The 12,453-nt window shown below is 32.8% G+C and overlaps 1 protein-coding gene across 3 annotated transcripts in view; it reads right to left on the bottom strand.

Annotated features, from left to right (window-relative positions):
* LOC124353228 (histone acetyltransferase KAT6A-like) overlaps positions 1-11,023 on the bottom strand; it is a 162,590-nt gene extending 151,567 nt beyond the window's left edge. Inside the window, exons 1-2 of one of the 3 annotated variants that reach the window (XM_046803130.1) lie at positions 10,852-11,023; positions 1,101-1,244 (exon numbers count right to left, since the gene is read on the bottom strand). In XM_046803130.1, the coding sequence (XP_046659086.1) occupies positions 1,101-1,131 (31 nt within the window). In that variant the 5' untranslated portion in view covers positions 1,132-1,244; positions 10,852-11,023. The remainder of the gene's footprint in view (positions 1-1,100; positions 1,245-10,851) is intronic. The other 2 variants (XM_046803133.1, XM_046803132.1) reach the window with 2 other exon arrangements.
* Between the last annotated feature and the right edge of the window lie 1,430 nt (positions 11,024-12,453).

Genomic DNA, 12,453 nt, shown 5'->3' with positions numbered 1-12,453 from the left:
ATTTGTTATACATGTGGCATATCAAAACGTGTAGCTTAACTACTTCAACACAAACAACATCTTCTTTTAATGACTTGGTGTGTCGACTTTATTATTTCAACACTGGTACGAAGTCCAACTCAATGAACAAAAAGTGAATGTATCATGACTGTGGCAAGATATCTATATAAATACAAGTATTTAATCAAGACTTTATTGGATAAGACTGCTTTGCTCCACACACAAGAATGAATTATATTAAGGTGCATGTTCGACCACAGAATTATTAGACTTAGCATCGCTCAGTAGACTGACACAAAACTCTCTTGTCCACCGGGGGGGGGGGGGGGGGAGAGGTGATGAAATGAGCCTGTTACGTGACACGTCTGTCGTGTGTAGTAACCCTTACTTGTCATAATCATAATATGACAATATACATAATATAAGTATATTATACTGTACGCAATAACACGAGTAGATTGAAAAGGTTTTTCATTTTTTGGAATTCTATTCAATCGACCGAGCGAATTGTTCATAGAAAAGAGAAAACACAGATATTAATGGGACAAATTTTGACAGCGCGATACGACGGCAAGGCCTAGTACTATTATGAAAGGGATCAAGCGCAACACTCGTGGTGAATTTTAATAACGGATCTTAGTTCTAATTTCAGTGACACATTAAGGTTTAGACAGTCTAAAATCTCTCAAGCTGTTAGAGGTTTCAACATTAAGGTTCCAAATTTTATGAGTCAAATGTGAACCATGATTATGAACTGGAAGAGACTGTCATTTTTATATTGTTTTTCACTGAATACAATTATTTTGTTAAAGTTGTAAATACGCTTTGCATAACTCAACATAAGTAGTCTGTACAATGAAATATAAACAGCAGAATGTGCCAAAAAGAAATCTTCTCTACTATTGCAACACCCATAATAATCTCTCATTTTAAGGAAATTTGTTTCTCCAACCCTGAGATTAATTGAGATACCACTAACAGTTTTCTGTGCAGAGTATCCACACAACTGGAAAGATAAATTTCGGCTGCCTTACACCTACAGTACAGTAGATATGCACATTGAGTATAATTAGGTGATAGTACCAGACTAGTATATTTACCTCTTTTGAAGTAAGACTGTACACATCCCATGATGACTCCGATCACATGACACTAACACTAACACTGGAGGTAGTGTTGACACTAACTCAGTTATATACACTAACACACGAACAGGTCACTGCAACTTCGCTAAGAAATCCTTTCTGAAAATACAACGGAAAACGGCCTGTGTCAATCGGCTTGTCTTATAATAATTATAAAACACAATTCAATCGCATACAATGAAAGAGCATTAGTCAAAAGTAGTCGAGCTGGCCATACTAAAAAAATAATAAGTATTTGTTTAAGCAAAGTGTCTAAATTAATGAGTTATTTTAGCAATTACATTTACTCCTAAGAAATTATGCACTATAAGAAAGCAAATTCGTGTTTATTTTGTTGTGTAATACATCATCATCAGTTTGAAATTATAAATAATCTGATTCATGATAAATATAGGCTACGTAAATAAGCTAATAATAAAATGAATGCAAAATGCGCCAAATCTACTTAATTGCGTTCACTGGTTGAAGGAGAAAATATAAAGATGCTGTCATAATTTCGAATGCAACTAATTATTAAACTTCAAAAATCTTACGATTTTAACGATGCAACTTTTAGGAAATACTCTTATCAAAATATAAATACGCAGTATTTGCTATTATTTGTACTGTTATTTTAACAACATATAAATTAATATCTTTGCGTCATACAAAGGTCATTGTGACTATTTAAACGTGATACAGTGATTATCAAAGAACTAGATTACACCGAAATTTTACAAGAAATATATCACACCGGTACAGTTTTCGCGAACTACTTCCCTACTCTCTAAAAAGTATGTTGGAGTTGATAAAAATAAGGCTTTCATTAAACTTTCTATAACATTATAAGGACATAGATGGTTTCTAAAAATATGACTTTGAAATCTGTCATACCTTGAATAGTGAGATCCTACCATTTTCGTCTGAGCGTTTTAGTTAATCCTCTATCATCACTTGAAGTTGTCTTCAAGTGGTGAGAGAGGCTCCTATCCAGTGAGGGGGTTCAATGGGTCCCGAACCCCCCAAATGTAAAAAGCTGACTAATTACTTTTTACGCAAACGAGTATTATTAATTAAATAATTCAGTATTACTAATATGTTCTGCTGAAAGATCGTTCTTGACATTGAAACAGGTAAGAACCTTTGAAGGATCAAAATGGAGAATGAGCAGCGGACTACGGGAAAATATCAGTCGTCTTGCCCGCTCCCTCCCCCCCCCCAATTTTTTCCTGGCTACATTCTTGCTTGAAGACGAAGTCAGATTTATGTCTGTCTATACTGTAATAAATCGTTATACACGAACAAAAATTGTCCAAAATGATCAATTTTAAAAAATAATAAATTCACTAGTACGATCATATTTTTATAGTTTCATACAGTAAAGTTTCTTGGAAAATCGAACTTATAGGAACAAAACTGTCTATTATCAACTAACTGTAGACTTCACGTAGCCCCCTTGCGATAATTTATACAAACTTTTAGTTTTTCATGAAATGAAAAAATTACATATCTTACCAATATCTGACTCTAGACCATCATGTTATTTACAAACTTAGATCTTAGATGCAATTAGGGAATAGAATACCCGACCGTGAGAAAGCAGAACCTAACATCACTTGTACAGTTCGTCAACAGTTCTATTGAACCATAAATTCTCGTACTAAAATGGCTGACAATTGATTATATTCAACGGAACGCCGTATTATATTGAGATTTATAACGCAAATTTATGTTGAGTTTATTTGCGTCAGGAATGTATTTTTTGTCTACTTCGATAATGGGCGGAGTATCAGAAATAAGTCTTGAAATAATTTTTCAAATAATACTTAAATTTCTAATAAAGAAACTGTACATACGTATAATGTACGAGTATGTGAGCAAAAAGGATATCGGATTACGCTCAATACCGTGTAAAAGGGCGAAGCACTTACAATATTTTCAGATATTCCAACTTACTCCGTTTCGTTTTACTAAAGCTTTCTGCAGTGATAAATCTTTCTTATTCGTTTTGCGTCAGATGAAGATTTGATAAATCCGGGTTTGGAGCGTTTCGGCGTCTCTCAGAAAATATTACCGATCGAATATTCAGATGTAATCTCCAAAACTACAAATATGTTTTGTTTTCGGTCGTTCACGTTTACAAAATATTACTCAGATTGAGTAAGTCACGTAGCGATTGTGTGCCGAACGTGGCATATGCTACAACTTAGTGCACAACATCTCTGACGTCATACTACAGCCCACATCCCCCTAATCTCCCCTCCATTCACATGTCGGCATTCATTGGACGGATTTAGTCGACTGTCGGCTAGGGGAGACTGTTGTGCTCTCTCTCTCTCTGCTGATTCCAATTAAAATTTAATGAATACTATCTACTTTGCAATTTATATTGTAATTTGCAACCTCATAGTCTTAACTAGAGTTTTTAAATCAAACTACAAATTTTCTATTATTTTATAAAAGAAAACTCACAATTCTCCAATAGTTTTTACATTTGAACACTTATGTAAAATATAAGTGATAATTATCCTTCAATGAAATAAACGATAAATGTTACCCGTTCCTTTATTATTTATCAATATTAGTTTTTTCATAAGTAAATGTTATTAGTTAAAACCTTTCAAAATAACTTATGTTTACATTAATAACCCTCCTCTAATTTTTACTTTTTTATCTCAATAATTCCTCCCCAAAATTGCTGCATTTAAATAGTAATGTTCGATTACAATGAAACATTATTTGTGATATGTATCAGAAATGTTTTTATTGTTTAAAGTTTGTTACTGATGATAGATGATTTGAAAGGATAATAAGATTTCTGGCATTTCCTATCCTTATAGCTTACAATTTTCTTGAACAATATGTGTGTACGTTACGTTATATGTTACAATTAGAGTGTTATAAGTGTTAATAAGATAATTATTTCTTTTGAATAGAAATTAAAGTTTATGAAATTACTTTATTTATACTAGAACAAATCGCAAAATTAAATCATTTAAGTTTATTCAATTATTAAGTAATTAAACTAATAAATTTAATTAATTCAAATGTTAGGTCAGAATGGTCTTTTATTTAGGCTTCTGTATACTGTGCAAAACAAAACCGTCCAGTTTTGAATGCTTAAAGTACATTAATTATATTTAACTGGCGTACCAAAAATCATCAAACCTACGCACTTTGAATGTCTTTGATGTCACAACAACAATTTTGTCAGGCTATAGTGGGATTAAAGAAAAAAATTGAAGAGAAGAAGAACTGTGATAACAGACAGTGTAGTACACAGTTAACATAATGGCATGCAAGAAGCTTCGTGTAATGGAATACGACTTATAAATGCATGGAATTCCCAGAGTAGAGATGAACAGAGCCCTAAATTAGTCGGGGGGGGGGGTTATAGGGGGGTAGACCCCCTCCTATCTCACGAGTTCGATAGAGACTAATTATTTATGTTATCACTCACGGTGACCCAGGAGTGAATTAGGTTGAGTAAGACTTACGCAGCTCATTATACAGGAAATACTGCACCAACAAAAACTATTTAAGGTTTTCTTGAACGGTTTTACTTCCTTATATGAAAATCTTAACCTATTCATAATTCTAAATTTTTTAGCTTTTCTTTAAAGTCTTTAATATTTAATCCTTTTTTTCAGTTCATCGACCAAATATTTGTCTTTAAAGTAAGCAGACTGCTCTTTCTTTGCTACTGGATTTAGTTTTTGTTCATACTACACTGATAAGGCTATACGACAAAACATTGCTTATCCTAAACAAATTCCGAGAATGGTTTACAAACTGTTCGCCTTAATCTTGATTGTTGAAACGGCAGAAACAACACAGAACAGTTATAACTGAACAAAGAACAACAAAAGTGTTGTCTTGGGTTAAGTCGCTTACGTGTATTGTTTACATTGTGATTAGTACCTAAGCTTTTGTCTCCTTTTTCTATCATTCCAGATTTACGTAGGAATTTTGAAGGATCTATTATTAGTAAGGCAATGCGTAATTTATTATGTAACTTGTAGGGAATTAAGTCTTCGTCAGTAAAATAAATTTGCAGGAAATGCAGGCAACTTAATTGGATTAAAATTTTTGGTACTACTCTGATAAGGCTATAAGATAAATCATTACTTATCCCAGACAAATTCCGAGAATGGTTTACAAACTTTTCGTCTTAATCTTGATTGTTGGAAAGGCAAAAACAACACAGAAAGTTATAACAGGTAAACAAATAACAAGAAGAGTGTTGTTTTAGGTTAAATTCGCTTACTTATATTGTTTAGATTTTGATTAGAATCTAAGCTTTTGTCTCTATTTGTACTCTTTTGTACTCTGTCGAAGGATCTATTATTAGTAAGGCAATGCTTAATTTATTATGTAACTTGAAAGGAACTAAGTCTTTATTGTTATCAATAAAAGAACTTTGCAGGAAATGCAGGCAATTTAATTGTATAGTTCTGCTATACACGTACATCTGCATCTATGTTAACGCTAGGAAGACAGTAAATCTTGAGGGAACTAGTGAATCAATACAAATCGATACATTACAGCTGAACTAGTAATCTGCTAATGGTGCTCTGTACGGACAAAGCCATCACGGTGGCGTGTATTTAAAGCCATGTATTATATTCGTCCTCTCAGTGACACGGTTAATAATTGATTTGGCATCAACAATAAAACAGACACGAACACGCAAAGCTGACCGACCACGCCCGTCTATTTCGTTAAACAGCCCCGTTTGAAATTGACGAGTTGATTGAAACTGTTTCAGTTCCTTCGTAATTTTCATCATGTTTGACACACGTCCTGATATTTTTACACAATGTTATCAAAACATACGCAGAATGTTTATTAAAATATTAAATTGCAAATTTCAGCGTACCATACTGCTTCTCACCAAGGAGTTTGTTGTACTAACAGTTAAAAGAAAAGAGAAGTACCTAGCTGGTAGGTGAGGAATTCCTCTTGTTGTAGGAATTCTATGACAGACTAATTTAAGTTTTGAACAATAAGAAATTGTTCTAATACTATGCAAGTAGAGTTATATCTTAAATAATTAAAAACCAATAAGGCTATATAATATTTACCATCAATGAAAATTAAACAGTTGACCATCAATAAAAGTCAGAAATGAGAGCTAACAGCTTTTCAATGAAGATAAGATTAGACTTTATTAATAATATTCGGCATTAAACAGAATAACTAGTCGGTCCATAAATGTTATATATCCTGTGCGGCGAGTGATTGCCATGATTCAGAGCGCGCCCTGTTAATTTTATTACATAAGATAATATTTTACACGCCCTTCCTGTCTCCTTCTGTTGTCTTGTGGCCTCTTCGTTGTTTTCCACGCAATGTACATTTAATTACAATTTATTGACAAAAGTGTGATGTAATTGGTGTTATAAATATAAAGATGACCCAAAAGCAGAACAATGATGATGATGGGTGAGTTTTAAGATGGTGCATTATTAGTAATGTTCAGTATTTAATAGGCCTACAAGCAATAGCTATAGTTTAATGCGATTCCGAACCATGAACATTCCGGTTCTCTGCGGTACACGGCTCGTTGTCATGGAGACGGTTAGTCCGACGTTAGATCATTCAGGAAATCTGAGTTCCATAAACCTTTGTATGAAAATAATCAAATTCCCACTTCGCCTTAAAGTGGTGAACATCTCATTTTCTTTCTCGTAATTTGACAGAATAGTGTGAGAATGTGGCATCCGAAATTTTAAGGCTAGGAACTGAACTGTTAAATTTTTCCAAGATCATGATCTAGACAATCATTTTGTGAAGTGAAATGATTAAAGTTGATTTTTGCCTCTCTAACTCTAACAGAAAAACACGATAAAAATGAAGCGTGTGTAAAATAATGTAACTGTGTTTGTTCATAATTATATAGCTTAGGACCTGAGAGCCGATATCCACCGTGTAAACACACAGTTTAGGTTGTGGTTGTAATGCGAGAGTACCGAAAGGGTTAAAAATATAGAACTATAATATATCAGGTTAATTTTTTTCTTTTCTAGACACACGAATAATAGTTTTACCAACCTCAGAGAATTGGATAAAGAGATTAAAAGTCGGCATTTCAGTAGACCGTGTACAGAAAAATATAAATTACTGTTCATTTCTTCAACGTTTATATTAATTATTAGTTATTATTTTCACGTAGTAATTGTCAGAGGGTTTCCGTGAGTGTGGTTACAAAATACAAATTTGCATGTATAGCATGCAATATACAAGAAAATGTTAATTGTTTGTAAAGCGCTAAATAATGTAAGTAATAGTCTGTAAATAGTACGTGGTTCATTCAAACTACTCTGAAATATTCCAAGAAGGTAGAAAAGTTAGAGTCTTCATTTAACGGTCATTCAAGTTGATTAGGCAACTCCAAACCATAAATACAGTCTATGAAAAGAACTTATCACTTGTATGTATCATTAAAGTTAGACAGTAAATACAAAAGATTGTAGGTTACAGGGTTTCTTCGATATATGGGTCATCAAAGTAGCCTTGAGAACTTCCTCTAAATATATGTAGGCTACGAATTATCTTCGTTGTCAATGGCATTAATTAATCAAGATAACAAGCAGAGTGTGTAGATTAAACAGCCAAAACTTTCTTATTGTATGAGATACTAAACGTAACCAAATACCCAAAACATAGCGTAGTAGGTTTACCATGAAACATACTAGAGAACTTTAAATGTGTATTAATTATTAAAGATAGTTTTAAAACTCAAAGAATATACATGCAACTGATTACGTCTTCTTGATAAGGACTACATAATTACGTAGGTATATTGAAAGATTGTACGAAAACAAAAATGTTTTTGTTGCATAGGTCATTAAGGTAGCCAGAAAGTGAGAGAGTGTGAAGGCTACAGGTTGTCTTCATTATTCGGGTCATTAAGGTTGCTAGAAAACTTGAGAGTGTGTGCTCACAGACTGAGTCTTCGGTCTACGGATTATTAAAGTTAACATTACAACTCGGAAAGTATTTCCGTAGCAACAGGTCAAGCCTTCATGATACACGTTATTTAATTACGTAGATAACTAAATCGAAAGGGTTGTACAGTCTACAATAAAAATTGTCTTAGTTATATCAGTGATTAAAAATTGCCAGAAACTCGAGAGAGGGTGAAGGCTACAGGTTGTCTTCATTATCCGGTCATTAAGGTTTCTAGAAAACTTGAGAGTGTGTGCTCACAGACTGAGTCTTCGGTCTACGGATTATTAAAGTTAACATTACAACTCGGAAAGGGTATGTTTCCGTAGCAACAGGTTCAAGTCTTCATAAGAAATAGTATTGAATTACGTAGATAACTAAATCGAAAGGGTTGTACAGTCTACAATAAAAATTGTCTTAGTTATATCAGTGATTAAAAATAGCCAGAAACTCGAGAGAGTGTGAAGGCTACAGGTTGTATTCGTTATTCGGGTCATTAAGGTTGCTAGAAAACTTGAGAGTGTGTGCTCACAGACTGAGTCTTCGGTCTACGGATTATTAAAGTTAACATTATAACTCGAAGGGTATGTTTTAGCAACAGTTCAAGTCTTCATAAGAAACAGTATTGAATTACGTAGATAACTAACACGAAAGGGGTGTACAGTCTACAATAAAAATTGTCTTAGTTATATCAGTGATTAAAATAGCCAGAACACTCGAGAGAGTGTGAAGGCTACAGGTTGTCTTCATTATTCGGGTCATTAAAGTTGCTAGAAAACTTGAGAGTGTGTGCTCACAGACTGAGTCTTTGGTCTACGGATTATTAAAGTTAACATTATAACTCGAAGGGTATGTTTTAGCAACAGTTCAAGTCTTCATAAGAAATAGTATTGAATTACGTAGATAACTAACTCGAAAGGTGTGTATAGTCCACAAATAAAATTGTCTTAACTGAATAAGTGATAAAAATAGCAGAACACACAAATCAGTGTGTGGGCTGCAGGTCTTCTTCATTATTTGGGTCATTGAAGTTGCTAGAAAAATTAGGAGTGTGGTGACTATAAGAAATTTAACAATTATTCTCTACCATTTCAACGCTCCAAAAGTGTGAAGGTCATTGTAAATTTTTTAAAGTAGATAATTTAAAAGTGTGTGTACTATCCATATGAAGAATATATTTGATATATGATTTGTATAATAATAATAATAATTAATATTGCTGAAACTAATCAATAATGTGCGTAGCATATAAACTATTTCTTCGTTAAATAACTTACGTCGAGAACTTAAAAAGTGTCAACTTTTTCAGTGCGTGCGGTTCATTTCAAAATATAGAACATTTCTAAATTTTAATCTGAAAGAAACAAATTTTAATCAACACTTTTAAATCTACAAGAGACTATGATCTGTGGGTCCATATGTGAGTTTCGCCTTGACATAACAAGGGATCAAAGTCACACAAACAAACCGAAAAAGTATGTACAGTCTGCAACTTATTTGTCTCCATTGTTTGGGTCAGTCAAATGGCTAAAACATCGATATGATAAGAGGTCAAGCGTGTCGGCTACGGCCGGTTAATTTTGAGGAAACAAACATCAATTATTATGTAACACCATTTACAGTCCATATCAAGTGTATATTTGTTACTCTAAAACGTTTTTTCAGTGGGAAAAAATTGCCCACAGTAACTTCCAGCACCGATTGTTTAAATGCAGTAACATGTGTGTTTTGTAATAATGTTTCGTAAAATTAGTATTAAGAAAAAATACCCAGGGTTCCACATTTTCTAAAGGAATCTAAAGCTCTCTAAAAACGTAATTAAATTAATTTTACATTACGGTTTATTTGGATGGTCTTCCTTTTTCAAATAATGCCTAAACGCATTTCGGGAATAGTTATTTTGTATTTAATGACAGTACTTGAATATGTATGAAAGTATAATGTCACAAAAATAAATTTAAATAGATATTTGCTCGATCGAAGTTAGCAGTTATAGAAAATAAAATTTCTGATACGCCCTTGTCAACCTCATTAATTTAATGAATGAATCCAAACTCATTAAGCTTTATAATTCAATTAATTAACTGTTCTAACATAAATTACTATTGGAATAGGCTCTACTTCACAATTAAAATGTATAATTAAATATACGTATATCAAAAATTGTTAATTTAAATTGATATCAGAAAAAAGAGTTCCGTTTCAGACATAATTTAACAGTGCTGACAGTTAAAGAGCCATTTTGTCACTGTCTCTGCACCTGCTGAACAACATTGTGTTTTTAGATAATTATATTTTGTTTGGTACAAGATATTAACAAATTATGCCTTAAAATATATGAAAATTAATTCAAAATTTTTTAAACTATATTTATGTTTAAAAAACTGATAAGATGCTATTTATATTTATTTGTAATATCAAAACACAAACCCAACTATTAATCTAATTACATTTTGTATTGTGAAAGAACCTTTAGGAATGTATTCAATAAACTTATTTTGTTACAAATATATACAACACACACAAGTATTGTACATATTATTATGATAGAATAACAATGTTTAAGGTTTGTAATTTGTTTCAGGTTTCTCTGTTTTTTATAAGTAAATCTATATTATAAAACATTAAAAAGAGATGATTCTTTAAGAAATTAAAAATATCTATTGTGCATTAAAGGTTCACAGGAAATGAAAACTGTGATAACCTATTGAGACCAATCCTGTCTCATTGTAGCGACTAATCCCTATCTATTAGAGTTAACTGGACGGGTCCCCACCGATTGACAGAAGGCCTGGGAAGACGGCGACACCGATGGGAAGCCCGAACACAACACAGAAACACACCTTCACTCAACACAAGAGCAGCTAGGGATGAACACAGCACGACACAAGACAGCCTACAGGTGTGCCGCCCTCTAAACGCACAAATCCATACTGACGCACGGCGCGAGAGGACAAGCCGCGCTGAGCATGCGCACAAGCCGCACGCACGGGATCAATCCTCACAGCTTCACAGCGCTCACGCACTATTTTGGACCCGCCGCTGTGACCACGGGGGAGGCAACTGGGTCTAGACAGATAGGCTAAACTTGTTGCTATTGTAGCCAAAATGTGGCCGTATCGTACAAGAAACTTATGGAAAGTTAAATTACGTTGTCGTTCGCATTCCTTTATATCAATGAAATTTTCACTAAAAATTAAACAAACAATTTTTTGGAAGTGATTATTCATTCGTCACTAAAATAGAGTTTAAATGTGGTATGGTGTGTGTGATGTAGTATGGACATGGTAAAAATTTAATAAATATAGTAAAATATTTAATTAAAAAACGTTTAATCTTGTAATTTTTAACAAAACTACAAAAAGTCCTAAATATTTTGTATATATCATAATAAAGACTATATGTATGGCGTCTACTACTGTGCAACGTTTTTGGGTTGTTTTGTTCGAATTAATTTAATATAAAATATTTTTTTTAATAAATGTTTATACGTAGTGCTATTTATCCACAAAAATGATTAACTTATATTTCTTTAATGGAGCAATATCTTTTGAAGAAACCCCTGCTCCATATAACTAAGGTGTGATTTTTGACGGACTAAACTCATAGCGGGAACTTACAACTTATAATTATAAAAAATAGGTGCCTCTTAAACAGTTTGGACACAAGATTTCGTAATTCAAAATTTGCACCATTTCTCATATCAAACCGCTAATGTAATAATTGAAAAACTAACATCCAATTTTATTAACCTTTTCACAAACACTATAATATTCTTTTCACTTTATAACTGATTAAAATCTCCATAACAGCTATTAAACCTAGTAAAAATATAAAGCTCTGAATCGATAAAATATAAAGCTGGCTTTCTAACAAATCCGTTACATTTTCACTCTCAGATATATAAATGTGGTACACACATTGTACCACATTATACATACAGGAGACCATTCCTCACATATTGTTCCACTATCCAGAAAATTAAAAAAATTTGGAACCGAATAACATAATTTTTTTCAAAAGTCCCGCTACTTTAAATACACGCACAATCAGAAGCGATGATTGAAGAGGCAAAGTGGTAATGAACATAAGTGGCATTTCATGTCAAATATGTTATATAACATTTCAAATCTGTTATAAAATCTGACAAAAATTATTAGGGAAGAAATTATAAACAAATTACATAAAGTCCCTTCCAGCTTTAATCGGAAGACAGGTTATGTCTCGTGTGTTTGTCATCTTAACAGATCGAATAGAAAATGCATGAATAGCTTTGAAGGTTGATTTATAAAACGATAATAATTCTTTACTGTTGGCATGTTTAAGCATTCATTGATTCCATAAACTTAGAAGCTTCGTTATGTTGCAAACTTATTTA

The sequence above is a fragment of the Homalodisca vitripennis genome, chromosome 1 (genome assembly GCF_021130785.1).
Source record: "Homalodisca vitripennis isolate AUS2020 chromosome 1, UT_GWSS_2.1, whole genome shotgun sequence".
Lineage (NCBI taxonomy): Eukaryota > Metazoa > Arthropoda > Insecta > Hemiptera > Cicadellidae > Homalodisca > Homalodisca vitripennis.
The sequence above is the reverse complement of the archived record's forward strand: the minus strand, read 5'-3'. Positions and strand labels throughout refer to the sequence as shown.